General features: G+C 40.1%; 1 protein-coding gene across 3 annotated transcripts in view; it reads left to right on the top strand.

Moving 5' to 3' along the window:
* Positions 1-15,528, top strand: part of mtr (5-methyltetrahydrofolate-homocysteine methyltransferase) — an 80,796-nt gene extending 65,268 nt beyond the window's left edge. For 2 of the 3 annotated variants that reach the window (XM_063055580.1, XM_063055581.1), the window contains 8 exons: positions 820-918; positions 3,762-3,837; positions 4,266-4,421; positions 5,656-5,852; positions 6,695-6,895; positions 12,715-12,907; positions 13,221-13,333; positions 15,180-15,520. In XM_063055580.1, coding sequence (XP_062911650.1) covers positions 820-918; positions 3,762-3,837; positions 4,266-4,421; positions 5,656-5,852; positions 6,695-6,895; positions 12,715-12,907; positions 13,221-13,333; positions 15,180-15,269 — 1,125 coding nt within the window. In that variant the 3' untranslated portion in view covers positions 15,270-15,520. Of the gene's footprint in view, positions 1-819; positions 919-3,761; positions 3,838-4,265; positions 4,422-5,655; positions 5,853-6,694; positions 6,896-12,714; positions 12,908-13,220; positions 13,334-15,179 lie in introns of all 3 variants that reach the window. The other variant, XM_063055579.1, reaches the window with a different exon arrangement.
* The last annotated feature ends 34 nt before the right edge of the window (positions 15,529-15,562 follow it).

The following is a 15,562-nucleotide window of genomic DNA, read 5'->3' as shown; positions in this document are numbered from 1 at the left end:
GAGGGAATGGCTACTCTTACAACTCTACATGATTACCAGTTTCTGTGCAAGTTCACAAACTTGTTGATATTGCAAAGATATACAAGAACATGCATTCTTGTAAGGGAATTTGCACTTCAATCAGGATCCTGGCAAACTGATGATTTTATCCATCATTGTTAAAGTACTAAGCAGACCAATTTTATCTTCCCATAATTCCATGGTTGTATTGGTAGATAATTGGCTGCTGTAAAAGTACCCATTAGTGTGGGTAAGTGGCAAAAGGGTCAAAGGGGAAGTTGATGGGTATATGGGAGACACTATGTGCAGGGGCTGTAGGGGAGAATGGAAGAGTGGGTATCAAGGCATGGTATTGCTTTGTTGGGAACTGGCATGGAGCTGATTGGTTGAATGGCCACCTTCTGTGACTTAGTAACATTTCCAAAGTGGATGGCCTCAAAAAATTCTGACCAGACTCAACATGTGTATTATCATGCCCTGGCCCTGACCATTTTGAAATAGCATCTAATTGTTTTAGCATTATAGTTAAACATGAGCCTCAGACAACGCTGATGGCCCTGGGAAAGTGGAGATGGAGCTTCTTGAGTCATTGGAGTCCCCTTAGTCATTGCTTTCTTAAACACAAAGGTTACAGAAACAATTTCTTTTTCCATCTGGTGTCCAAAACAAAGAGCCTGGGTAGAAATATTTGGAATTCACCTTTTTTTTTAGAATGGTTTAATTGTCATAGAATTTGTGTAACTTCTATTCTTCACTAAACTTCATAGTTCAATATGTTTTAGCTCGTGGTTCTTATTATACTTTTTTTTTGTATTATAGTGCTCTCAACTTCTAGACGATGACCTCAAAGATGACTACTTTGAGGAAGTAACTGAAGAATATGAAGAGATTCGACATAATTATTATGAGTATTTAATGGTGAGTATTATGAATATTGAATGAAATTTAATTAGATACTTAAGGACAGCTGGCAACTGCATCTCTGAAAGGGGAGGATAAAGGGGAGGAGTGAAGAGTGTTTTCTGAGAAAGAAAACTGTTCCGATTGGATAGTATAGGTGTTAGGGTATATGAATTAAAATTTTAGATGGGGGGAAAAGTAGATTAATGAGAGCATGGAATATTCTTCATTGTAGAGGGAGCAGACAGACATTGCTGTGGTTGTCAAGGAGATTCTCAATTGGTCTGTGGCACTTCCTCACCCCCCACCCTGCCCCAAACACTGATGCCAGAGTCAGATGTCACAGTGTAGCCGCAGTGTATTCTGAACGGGGACAGCAGTGTCATTACGTAGGTATACAAAGGGATGGGGTTCTGTTAGTAGGTTAACAAGCAAGACCTGTAAAGGAGTAATCTCTGGATTACTTCTGGTGCCAATGGCTGCTGAGAATAGGAGTGTGAAGATAAATCAGAATAATGTGTGACTAAATGAATATTGTAGGAGGGGAAGGCTTTAGATTTTTGGATCATTGCACTCTTTTCTGGGGTTGGTGGGATGTGAACAAACAGGATGGGTTGCAGCTGCACTGGATTGGGTCCAATCTCGTGTACCGGGGAGGTTTTAAACTCATTTGGCAGGCAAATAGGACACAGAGTAGATTACGATCAAGTATAGAAGGAAAGCGAGGTCAGTGCAGTAGGTACAGCCAACATGGCTGATAAAGACATGTGAGAGGACGGGTGAACAAGATTGCATCAATGTTAATGCAAAGGAAACTGACCAGTAACTTGAGATACTGATTTACAGTCTTGCAGCTATCAGGAGACAAAGTTGAAGGAAGTGCAGAGCTGGCAACTCCTGTTCCACAGTATGGAATCTTTAGTTGTGATGAGTGAGGATATAAAAGAGGAAGTGGCATTGAAACATAGAAAACCTACAGCACAATACAGGCCCTTTGGCTCACCAAGTTGTGCCGAACATGTCCCTACCTTAGAAATTACTAGGCTTGCCCATAGCCCTCTATTTTTCTAAGCTTCATGTACCTATCCAAAAGTCTCTTAAAAGACCCTATCGTATCTGTCTCCATCACCGTTGCCGGCAGCCCATTCCCTACCCCTGACATCTCTGTACCTACTCCCCAGCACCTTAAACCTGTGTCCTCTTGTGGCAACCATTTCAGCCCTGGGAAAAAGCCTCTAACTATCCACAAGATCAATGCCTCTCATCATTTTATACACCTCTATCAGGTTACCTCTCACCCTCTGTCGCTCCAAGGAAAAAAGGCCGAGTTCTCTCATCCTGTCTTCATAATGCATTGCAATGATTAAGGAGTCTAGTCCTTGGAGTAATGCAGTAGGATATCTGGAATACTCTTCAAATGATGCTGTATGGGCAAAGATTAAGAATAAAAGGGGGGATATCACTGACAGAATGAACTACAGAGGGAGGCATTAGATGTCGCAGTGGATAAATCCCCAGGGCCTGATGAGATGTATCTGATGTACTTATGAGAAGTGAGAGTGGTGATAACTGGGGCCAATGCTGAGGTGCCAGAAGACTGGAGGACAACAAATGTAGTTTCTTTTTTTCCAAGAAGGATAGCAAGGATAAGCTAAGTCACTACAACCCCAGTGAGACTTATGACATGGATAATAGAAATCAATGGCAAAAGATTAAAAGGCATTGTTGGTGGGTGATCTTGTTTGACTACTTTGAATGAGTTTTTTTTATATATTGAAGATGCAATTAAGCATATGTATAAATTTGATATAGTCTAAGGCATTTTACAAGGTTCCTGTGTGTTGTTTTCCATGGGATGAAGAAGGCTGATAGAGGAGGGAGTTGATCTTACAGAGGTACACTTATGGAGAGGCACAGATAGGATAGGCAATGCTAAACTTCTCCCCCGCCCCCATAGTAGAAGTGTTTGTAACCAGTAGAGATGGGTTTAAGATGAGAAGTAAGAAGTTTAGAACAGATACAAGAAAGATTTATTTTTAACCCCAAGGGTGGTTGTTATTTGGAATTCCTGCATGAGAAGGTTGAGTGAACTAGGCCTTTTTTCCTTGGAGCGACGTAGAATGAGAGGTAACCTGATAGAGGTGTATAAGATGGTGAGAGGCATTGATCATGTGGATAGTCAGAGGCTTTTTCCCAGGGCTGAAATGGCTAACACGAGAGGATACAGTTTTAAGGTGCTTGGAAGTAGGTACAGAGGAGACGTCAGGGGTAAGTTTTTACGCAGGGAGTGGTGAGTGTGTGGAGTGGGCTGCCGGCAATGGTGGTGGAAGTGGATACAATAGGGTCTTTTAAGTGACTCCAAGATAGGTACATGGAGCTCAGAGAAATAGAGGGCGATGGGTAACCCGAGGTAATTTCTAAGTAAGTCCATGTTTGGCACAGCATTGTATTGTGCTGTTGGTTTTATGTGTTTCTAAAGTGATAGAGGCAAAGACTCTCAGCATTTCAGTTTCTAGATGAGGACTTAAATCAGTAAGACATAGCAGGCTACAGACCTAATGATGGTAGATGAGATCAGTATAGGTGGGTATTTGAGGTGAACTGAAGGGCCCGTTTCTGCAATATGGCTCTATAAGAAATTCTTTCAGACTGAAAGTAACTCAGGATGAGTCCAAATTAAAACTATTACACATTGCCTGATGAAAGAGCAAGCTGACGAACCAAGCAACCGTTCCTTTCTCTCATCTCATTTTTGCATTCTCACAAGTGACAATTCTGATCCAAGGATGCAGTTGCATTCATTTAGTCAGTGTTGTGGACGGGTTGCCTGTTTACTGATCAGAAATCTTAACCGTTTTCAGGAGAGAAAATACCTAACTTTAGAGCAAGCCAGGAAGCGAGCATTTCACATCGACTGGCTCTCCTGTCCTAAACCAGGTCAGTAACAGAATTTGGGCATAATGACCCACAGGTCATTCCTGCTGAAACTAAGAAATGGTTTGTTCAGTATGTCTCTTAACTCATTTTTCTACTTCCCTGCTCCCAGACGCCTCCCATCACCAAAACCAAAGTTTGAAAGTGGATGCTCTTGCAGTCTTCCCTTGCCAGCTGGTTGTGCTTAGCTGAGAGCTCTTTCATGTGTATAACACATGGGTACAAGGATGTTGTGTATTCTTACTGAGGAGATGATATATGTGTGGGTGGTTTTACATAAATATGTTTGACAGTACCAGCTAGTGTGTTGTGAATGTTCGTTAATAAGAGACTGGTGGAGAACAGATGTTAATATATGGCGATTCAAATTTTATAAATCTTGCAGTTGTTGGCCCTCTTAAAGTAATTATAATCACTTTGTTCTTTTGCAGTAAAGCCAATGTTCATTGGCACCCAATCCTTTAATGAGTATGACCTACGGAGACTGACAAGCTACATTGATTGGAAACCTTTCTTCGATATTTGGCAACTGAAAGGAAAGTACCCAAATCGGGGATTTCCTAAAATCTTTAATGACAAAACAGTGGGTTAGTACCAATTAAGTGACTCTTCAAATTAATTAGGACTTGATATTAAAGTTGCATTCTTCATATTTCTTTAATATTTAATTGTCTTGTGTGGTGGTGTGTTTGGATGGCTGTTAGTTGGGCAGTTTGAAGGCCATACCAATCTGTGTTAATAATACGAAAGGTAACCTCAGTCTGGTTACTTAAGGTTGTTATAGCCAGGACTGGTAATGGGGATAAGCTCCCACTATCTATTAAATGCTCCCAATCATGTCCTGACGAAGGGTCTCGGCCTGAAACGTCGACTGCGCCTCTTCCTATAGATGCTGCTTGGCCTGCTGCGTTCACCAGCAACTTTGATGTGTGTTGCTTGAATTTCCAGCATCTGCAGAATTCCTGTTGTTTATGTGTATCTCAAATTGCCTCTGACGGCTAACTGTAGCTCCTGGCCTTCACATGTGGCTTGGCAACTAAGCCTGGGAGAACTGTTTTTACTGCCAGGAGAAGGGACAAAGGCGAGTTACTGGCACCTTAAAACCAGTAGCTTTATGCAGATGGGGCTCGTCAGCCATGGTTGGCATCTCATCTAGGAGAAGAAAAACTCTGATTGCAAACCTTGACTGCCTCGTGACTATACTCACTCAAGGGGTAGGCTTCGGGAGTAAACCCTGAGGAAGAATCCAGAGCTGGGGTCCGTAAGGCTGTCCTGTGTTGAGTTCATTGCAGACTGGCAACTCCTGTGACACCGCTGGTGGTGTTCCTTTGGATTCATCAGCTGTGGAGAGGGGGAGCCCGCTGCATGAGCAACAGCTTGGTCTCCATATCGTACTGCCCTGACTTGCATATCACGTAGACAGCTAAGATGTAATAATCATGGTCAACCCCAACCAAAGAAGGGCCTTAACCTTTGTGATTTTTCTTTTTAATTCTGATTTTGATTTTCTTGAATCCACTAGTCATTACAGGCATTGTCAAGATTAGACCAAAGGCTGTCAGACACAGATAAGGAAATGTGATGTCTGACTTGCACCCTGCCTCAGAACTCTAAGCTTCTCATAGAATTTCAGACGTGGAAGCAGAGTTGGATCATTCAGCTCATTGAGTCTGCTGTGCTATTCAACCATAGTTGATTATCCCTCTTAACTCCATTCTCTTGCCTTCTCCCCGTAACGTTTGACACGCTTACTAATCAGTAACCTATCAATCTCCATTTTAAATGTACCCAATAACTATAATATAACCTGGTAACCCATAGGTGAAGAAGCCAAGAAGCTTTTTCAAGATGCACAGAATATGATGAACAAACTGATTGAAGAGAAGAAGTTGAAGGCCAGAGGAATTATTGGGTTCTGGCCAGCTCAGAGTGTTGGGGATGACATATACTTGTTTAAAGAGGATAATTTCCCTCGCAAAGGTGAACCTGTGGCAAAGTTTTATGGTTTACGACAACAGGTATGACTTTATCGTTACAGTTGAAAATAACTCCTCCAGTTTCTCAATTAAAAACACTTCCCCTGTTTGGTACAAAGGCATACAGACCTGGTACATTTAAATGCAATTCCTTATTTGGGCTACAGTAGCTGAGAACTTACCCAGTTTTGTCGCTGGTTTACCCAGAGAAGATAAAAATTGGCCTCTGCCTTTGAAATGTTAGGCTTGTATTTGGAAGGTAATGTTCTATTGAAGCTTCTAATATTTTTTAATCTTTAAAACTCTAGTGTCTATTTGCCTATACAACAGTTAGTTTTTAGATCTAGTTTATTTTTATGTATATTTCATCAGGTCATATTCCAGTTTCTGAACAGGAAGTTGTGGGGAGAGGCTTTTTGTTCATATCTCACTTCACACTAAGCTTAGGCATTAGTTGCTGAGGATGGATGCCATTTGGTTCCGGTTACATTTTAATAGTTTATTAATAATTACATGGTGCAATCAAGGATGCGATCTAAAAAAAGTCCAGTTTCAAGACAGATCCTTATGCTTCAAGCCTAAGGAGAATAGGAGTATTTGTACAAAATATTAAACTGTTTATTACTTGGACTTGGCAAAAATTGAAATGGAGTAATGGCAATCTGGATGTTTGAAAGTATAAAACAATGCATTAATAGAGAGGAAGCATTGGATAAACATTGTGTTGTGAACAGTTTTCCAATTACAGTGGGTGGATACAGAATTTTCAACAGGTCTTCAGTCCTGTAGACAGTTCTATTTCTGGTGGAGAAATATTATTTTCATGATTGTTGTACATGATGTGTTTGCCAATAAATGCACATACTGTTTTGTATGTTCTCCAGGCAGAAAAAGATTCCTTTAGTACAGAAAAGTACTGCTGTATTTCCGACTTCATTGCACCCAGGGACTCGGATGTGCCAGATTACATCGGCATGTTTGCGGTTGCATGCTTTGGTGCTGAGTTGCTGAGCAAACAGTATGAAAAGGAGGGCGATGACTACTGCAGCATAATGGTGAAAGCTCTGGCCGACAGATTGGCTGAAGTGAGGCTCATAATTGAATAACTATAATATTTAACCTTTAGTGATTGTAATTTACAAGAGGCTTAATTAAGTTTATTAAGATTTTCAAATTGTATCTGATAGTCAGTGGCAGAATAACAAGGCAATGTATTGAACTTCAGAGTAATTTGGCAACACAAAGGATGGCTTCTGTTAATCCAAAAATAGCTCAATTGATTTTTCAACCTCAAAATAATATGTGCCAAAAAAAACTGAACTACTATTTGATGGTGAGCATTGTCCGCTGCCATTTTATAAGGAGTAACGTCATTACTATGTAGAGAATAGATGTCCATAAACAACAGGCCAGAGAGGGAGATGATTGGAATCCTTTAAACAAGCTGCTTATCCAATATTTTACCACACCGGTAAACAATATACCAGTTTTTGCTGTTGTATTTGCAATCAGGACAACGTTTAGTGAGTAGAATGACTGAAGAAGTCATTGTACTCATTACATACATAGCAAAGTGTATAAAATAGGTACAGGCAAATCAGTCTGAAACTTCTTTGTGCCGGTGTAAGCCTAGTACTAGTGCTTGCATTTTTGACCCATCTGTTTTGGAAAGGATTTCTATTAATAGAGGGGCTGCAGAGACGGGTTTGGCATTGGATTCCTGAACCACTGAAGGGAAAGTTGAGAGAGAATGTCGGTGAAAGTTATGAATAGCTGTAAGTTTTTTGCCATCTACAGAATTTAAGTACAGTACAATTTAAATAGGGCCTATACAGCAAATGGAAGGGCACTAATGAGTATTGCAGAACAGACATCGGAGTTCAAGTGCATAGTTCGCTGAAAGCAGCCATGCAAGTAGACAGAGTGGTGAAGAAGGTGTTTAGCATGCTGGCCTTCATCAGTCAGGGTGTCGGGTGCGGAGGCGGGGATATCATGTTGCAATTGTATAAGTTATTGGCGAGAGGCCACACTTGGAGCATTGTATAAATCATAGAAACATAGAAAACCTACAGTACAATACAGGTCCTTTGGCCCACAATGCTGTGCCAAACATGGACTTACTCAGAAATTACCTAGAGTTACCCATCACCCTCTATTTATCTGAGCGCCATGTATCTATCCAGGAGTCTCTTAAAAGACCCTATCGTATCCACCTCCACCACCATCGCTGGCAGCCCATTCCATGCACTCACCACTGTCTGCGTAAAAAAACTTACCCCGATATCTCCTCTGTACCTACTTCCGAGCACCTTAAAACTGTGTCCTCTCGTGTTAGCCATTTCAGCCCTGGGAAAAAGCCCCTGACTATCCACACGATCAATGCCTCTCATCATCTTATACACCTCAGTCAGGTCACCTCTCATCCTCTGTCACTCCAAGGAGAAAAGGCCAAGTTCACCCGACATATTCTCATAAGGTATGCTTCCCAATCCAGGCAACATCCTTGTAGATCTCCTTTGCACCCTTTCTATGGTTTCCACATCCTTCCTATAGTGAGGCGACCAGAACTGAGCACAGTACCAAGTGGGGTCTCACCAGGGTCTTACATAGCTGTGACATTACCTCTCAGCCCTTGAACTCAATCCGACAGTTAATGAAGGCCAATGCACCGTATGCCTTCTTAACCACACAGCAGCTTTGGATGTCCTATGGATTAGACCTCAAGATCCCTCTGATCCTCCACACTGCCAGGAGTTTTACCATTAATACTATATTCTGCCATCATATTTGACCTTCCACAATGAACCACCTCCCACTTATCTGGGTTGAATTCCATCTGCCACTTCTCAGCCCAGTTTTGCATTCTATCGATGTTCCACTGTACCCTCTGACTGTCTCCACACTATCCACAACACCCCCATCCTTTGTATCATCAGTAAATTTACTAACCTATCCCTCCACTTCCTCATCTAGGTCAGTTATAAAAATCATGAAGGGAAGGGGCCCCAGAACAGATCCCTGAGGCACACCACTGGTCACTGACCTCCATGCAGAATATGACCCATCGAAAACCACTCTTTGCCTTCTGTGGGCAAGCCAGTCTTGGATCCACAGAGCAAGGTCCCCTTGGATCCCATGCCTCCCTACTTTCTTAATAAGCCTTGCATGGGGTAGCTTATCAAATGCCTTGCTGAAATCCATGTACATTACATCTACTGCTCTACCTTCATCAATGTGTTCAATGCACACACTGTTATATTTGTCCAAAGTTATCTGCAGAAACAGTTCAAGTACTGCAAGAGTTCTACCCAGAGTTGAGAAGGCAAAATCAAGTTCCAGATAGTAATCCCATTACCAGAAGACAAGTGGAGCCCTCAAACCCTCTTCGTACATTAACCTCTTCATTCACAGAATCATTCTCCTGAACCTCCTTTGCTCCTTCTCCAATGCCAGAACACCTTTTCTTAGAAAAGAAGCCCAAAACTGCTCACAATACTTCAAGTGCAGACTGACAAATGCCTTAGAAATAGCAACTACACTCATTTCTGCCCACTAACACACTCAAATTTCTTGCATTCTGCAAATGTCTTCCACAGTGAAGACTTATGCAAAATACTTAAGTTCATCCGTCATTACTTTGTCCCCAATTACTGCCTCTCTAGCGTCATTTTCCAGCAGTCCGAAATCCACTCTCACCTCTCTTTTTATATATCTAAAAAAGAAAAGTTTTTGTATCCTCTTTTATATTATTGGCTACCTTCCCTTCATATTTCATCTTTTCCTTTGTTGTAGCTTTTTGACTTGCCTTTTGTTGGTTTTCAAAGGCTTCCCATTAATGTTGCCATATTATATGCCTCTCTTTTGCCTTTATTCGTTCTTTGACTTCCTTTGTCAGCCCAGTTGCTGCACCCTCCCTTCACAATATTTCTTCTTTGGTATGTATCTATCCTGCGCCTTCCAAAATTCCCCCAGATCACCAGCCATTGCTATTCAGCTGTTATCCCTGCTGGTGTCCCAACTTTGATCAGCTCCAGTCTCATGCCTCTGTAATTCTCTTTACTCCACTGGAATACTGACACATCTGGCATTAGCTTCTCCTTCTCAAATTGCAGGGTGAATTCTAACACATTATGATCACTGTCTACTAAGGGTTCCATTACCTTAAGCTCTCTAATCAAATCTTGTTCATTACATAACACCCAATCCAGAATTGCCTTTTCCCTTGTGTATTCGACCACAAGTTACTCTAAAAGGCCACAACGCAGGCATCCTAGAAATTCTGCCTCTTGGTATCCAGCATCAACCTGATTTTCCCAATCTACTTGCATATTGAAATTCCCCATGACTATCATAACATTAGCCTTTTCTATCTCCATGGCAATTTCTACCCTTTGGCAACCTGTATATAACTCTCATCAGGGTCTTTTTATCCCTGCAGTTTCTTAACTTTCCAACTTCTGAACAATGTCACCTCTCTTTGGATTTCATTTCATTTTTTAACCAACAGAGGCATTCCATACTCTCTGCCTACTTGCCTGTTCTTACAATATAATGTGTACCGTTAGATGTTAAGCTTCCAATTGTGATCTTCTGTCAGCCACGACCCAATGATGCCCACAATATCATACCTGCCAATCTCTAACTGTGCTACAAGATCATCTACCTTATTCCTATGCTGCATGCATTCAAATATTAACACCTTCAGTCCTGTATTCATAACCCTTTTTGATTGTGCCCCAACTCCTGCTCATCCCTCTGACTGCAATTTTGTCCTATCATCTGCCTAATTTTCCTCTCAGTCTCACCACACACTGCATTGAATTGTATACCAAATGCCCATCACTCTGGTTCCCATCCCCCTACAAGAATCTCAGAAGAAGCTTGCTCACTGAACCTTGTGGTGAACGCATTTCAACCTCCACGTAGTTTACATCTGACGGTCAGATGCTCCTCTTGTTCGTGACAAATAGTGGAAATTTCTTAACATCTAACCTGTCCTAGCCCATTTAAGATCTTGTGCTTTTCAATCTGATCACACGCTAGCATAGGTAATTGGAATAATAATGTGAGGAACAAAAAAAAAGCCTTAAACTTTTGTATCTGAAAGCAATCAGATCATCACAGCACAGCATATGTCTTGTGATTTGGCAGAATTGTAGAGTAACATGCAAGGTCATATTACATTAAGAGTGCAGCCTCAATAAGCAGAGTATGAGGAAAATGTAATTGCATTTTCTTCTAAACAAAGTACCTTCTTGTGAAAATTAAAAAGTTATAATCACATGATGTATTGCTATCATTGATTATAACTAAAGTTATAGTCAGATTGAAATGCATTACTTAAATAGTTGCATTATTAAACACCGGTGTGACATAAATCACAGGACAGATGTGGATCTGCAGATGAAAACTTAGTAAGTTACTCCATAACAGAACTAAAACAACTCTCACTCATTGCAAGCAGACAAATTACAAAAATTTAAATTTCTTCCTTCAAAACACTGGAATGTCACATATTTTAATATGTCTAAAGGACTTAAAAAATTAGCAAAAATATTAACTACGTACACAAATCCAAAAGCAGAGAAAAGAATCTAGAAGTGACATTGAAAACCTGTCTTGTTCAATAACTATTACAATTAACAGCTACATAATTTCTGTGCCTTGGTGTTGGAAGAAAATATCCTGTGGAAGAATATTGAGTTTATATTTACATGGGAGAATGTTTTAGAGCACATCACTAATTGAATAAGATATTTTTCTTTAAGTATTCTCTTAATATTTTTCCCTTCCGATTTTTGTACTTTGATTTGAAAGGATTTGATGCTGAGTAATTAAACATTTTCTTCAACTTGGTCACTTTGGAGAGGTTTGCTAAGATGCAGAATGAAATCCAAATTTTGACAGAGCTCTCCTCGGAAATCTTTGAAAATTTTTGAAAATTAATTTCTCAAAACATTTAACAAATACATTACACTGGAGTTTAACTTCAATAGTTTGGGCTGGATTCAGGGTGTGAAAGGGCTTTTTACAGAACAACTGCCCTGCTTAATCTGCTCCCTGATTGTTTCTATCAATTACAGTTACAGATAAGTGCATACGTAAGATGTAGACAGTATTTACTTTACATATTTAGTATTATCTATGCTTCTTGCCAAGCCAAGACTATATTACCTCTTGAAAAGAAAGGAAGGTATAATTAAGTTGCAGCCTTTGTTCATGGGTGTGTCCCAAAATGGCAACAACAGATTTTGTCATTGTGGTAACTTAAAATACCAGATCTGTCAATTTAATTGCTGTTAATATGAACATGCTTTATATATTAGTAATAAGCATCAGTAAATGGGAAGAAGTGTACTTTACCCAAAAGCATTGGAAGTATTTTCTGTGGGCTACATTGCATTGCACATTCAACACCTGCTCTCCCTTCCCTTCCTTGCCTGCTACCACAGTAGACTGTGTTGCTCTCAAAGTACGTAAATTATGGCATTGCTGACTTGGCTTGTTGACATCGTGTGACAAATATAACACACAATTCCAGGCATAAAATGTGTTTCACGTTATTTTTTAATGCTGTTGTGTTGGTAGGTTTATTGGCCACTGTAGCTGGATGCTTGGAAAATCTGTGATGGATTTTATGGAAAATAAGTGGGGGGGGTTGGGATTGAGGCTGATGTCGAGGCTAAAGTCAGTGAGCCAAATGGCTTTCCATATTATAAGCAGAAATGTGTATTAATACCTCCAACTGGTTTTGTACTTCTTACAAATACGTATAAGGATAAGGAAGGCTCTGTCAAGTGATCTTATTTACCAAGTAGTAAGATGAAGATTGAGACTTGTTGCTTGATCACAGTATTTTTTGGATTGTTGAAGATTACAGAAATTTTTATTTCTCAATTCCAAGGCCTTTGCTGAAGAAATGCATGCAAGAGTCCGTAAGGAATTCTGGGGCTATTCTCCTGAGGAGAACCTCACTGTTGCAGATTTGCATCGAATCAAGTACGTGGGAATCCGCCCAGCTCCAGGGTACCCAATCCAGCCCGATCACACTGAAAAGATAACAATGTGGAAGCTGGCTGAGGTTGAGGAGAGCACAGGTGAGACTCTTCCAACAATATGCTGTTCACCAACAATTGACTTGGTGGTTTAAGAATTCTTGCATACAAGAACAACTTTATAGATTGATGGGAATTTTTATGTTCTCAATTGTTGATGCCTATCACTATGTCCTCCTTCCTCAAATTATAGCTTAATTTGCAGCTTTATTTTTCAGAACCAAAATATTGCCAAGCGAATTAGAGGAAAGAAAAATTAATTAGTTCTGTAACTTTAGTGCATTTTAAGATTGAGTATTGAGGTTTCTCCTTCTGGACACAAGACTGAGAGGATTTCTCTTTATTTTCTGTGTAGGGATTGCAATGACTGAATCCTTGGCCATGACTCCTGCAGCTGCAGTCTCAGGGCTTTACTTTTCCAATCCAGAGTCTACATATTTTGCGGTGGGAAAAATTACAAAGGATCAGGTTGGTTGCAAATTTGTATGGCAGGCTCTTTAGTGAACTGCTTCGTCCATGGGAAATAAGAAACAAAGCTCAAGTACATTGAATGTGAAGGCAGAATATGGGGTTAATGACAGCATTATTGGTTGTGTGGAAGATCCAAGGGATCTCGGAGTGCATGTTCAGAGATCTCTTAAAGTTGCCATGCAAATTGATTGAGTCGTTAAGAAGGCATATGGTGTGTTAGTCTTCATCAGTAGTTGAGTTCAAGAGCCACAAGTAATGTTGGAACTCTAAAATTCTAACTAGACCACACTTTGAATATTGTGTTCCGTTCTGGTACCCTCATTATAGAAGGACATGAGAATCAGATTTAATATCACTGGCATATATTGTGGAATTTGTTAATATTACAGCAGCAGTACAATGAAATGCATGATAAATAAATATGGAGAAAAAACAGTTACATTAAGTATATGTGTGTCTATTAGTTATTAAAATAAATAGTGCAAAATAACAAAATAAAGTAGTGAGGTAGTGTTCATTGGTTCAGTGTCTATTTAGAAATCAGATGGTAGAGGGGAAGAAGCTTGAGAGGGTGCAGAGGAGATTTACTAGGATGCTGCCTGGATTAGAGAGTATATGAGGATAGGTTGAGTGAGCTAGGACTTTTCAGTCTGGAGAGGAGGGTGAGAGGTGACTTGATAGAGGTGTACAAGAAGATAAGGTGCACAGATCAAGTGCACGGCCAGCGACTTTCCCCAGAGCAGAATTGGCTAATATGAGGGGGCGTAATAGTAAGATAACTGGAGGAAAGTATAGGGAGGATGTCAGGTAGTTTTTTTTAAAAAAAACATAGTGGGGGTATGGAATGCCTTGCTAGGGGTGGAGGTTCAGGCAGATACACTAGGGCATTTAAGAAACTCTTAGATAGGCACATGGATGATGGAAAAATAAAAGGCTATGTCAGAAGGTAGGTTTAGATTGATTTTGGAGCAGGTTAAAAGGACAGCCCAACATCCTGTGCCAAAAGGCTGTGCTGCATTGTTCTACATTCTAAATATTGGAATCTTTCTCTCATCATTGCAAGATATGGGGCCAGTTAATTAAAATAGAAATGTCTTGAAATTACCTTTTGCTCAGGCTAATGAATCTCGGAAATTCTCTAATCTGTAAGGTTACATACATCATTAAAGTGGCAGGAGATAATTTTTGAAACATTAGTGAATTGATCGTTTATAGGGAACTGGAACAGAAGAGGAATTGAGACGAGTTTAGTTCAGTTAGATCATATCGATTGGTTTATTGTTTTCACATGTGCTGAGTATGTGTATAAGTATGTAAGATTTTGCAGACTAGGCATGTATACGTTGGGCAGACTTGAGCGGCCAGAAGACCTTTTCAGTTTTTAGCTTTTCCGTTCAAAATTATGCCAGTATTTATAATAGTTAAACAAATATGAGTTAATTAAGTCTCTTCCCCTCAGAAAACTTTGTAAGATTTCTCCAAAGTTATTTGCAGTTGTCCTTGGGTTTGATTCTGATGCATTAAAGTATTGTTTAGTTTACCTTGTTGTGTCAACATTGGCTTCTGTGGTTCCGTACGTTATTAATAATGATGTTATATGAGCAAAACATCTTGTTCACATCCACCATGACAACTGCCTTCAGGATGTTATGTTTCAGTCTTTTTTAACCTTTCCAAATATGATTCCAGGAAAACTTCAGTTTACATACTTTGAGTTACCCTGTTGGCGATTCAGATTATAAAACTGTAGTGTTCAAATTTGCCATTTCTAAATGTGCAAATCAATACTTACATCAGGTTACATTTATTTTGTTTTGAAATTACTGTGTGATTTTGATTTCAGGTCGAAGATTATGCCACCAGAAAGCAGATGAAAGTAGAGGATGTAGAGAAATGGCTTGGACCTATTTTGGGATATGATACAGACTCATGATACCTTCTGATGGTTTGTCTTGACTGAGCACAATTTGCTAAGTTAATCATAAAGTCAGAGAATGTTGCAGATACTCAGCTGGCAAGAACTCAGCGTGGAGGGAAATAAACAGTCAATATTTTGGGCCAAGTCTCTTCAGCAGGACTGGAAGGAAACAAGGCAGAACCCAGAATAGGAAAGTGGAGGAAGGGGAGGAGCACAAGGTGGCTGGTGGTAGGTGAGACAAAGTGACGGGGAAGGTGGACGCAGTGGGGGGTGGGGGGGAGATAATGTGAGTCTGTTGGGGTCATTTA

The sequence above is a fragment of the Mobula hypostoma genome, chromosome 8 (assembly GCF_963921235.1).
Source record: "Mobula hypostoma chromosome 8, sMobHyp1.1, whole genome shotgun sequence".
NCBI lineage: Eukaryota > Metazoa > Chordata > Chondrichthyes > Myliobatiformes > Myliobatidae > Mobula > Mobula hypostoma.
The sequence above is the reverse complement of the archived record's forward strand: the minus strand, read 5'-3'. Positions and strand labels throughout refer to the sequence as shown.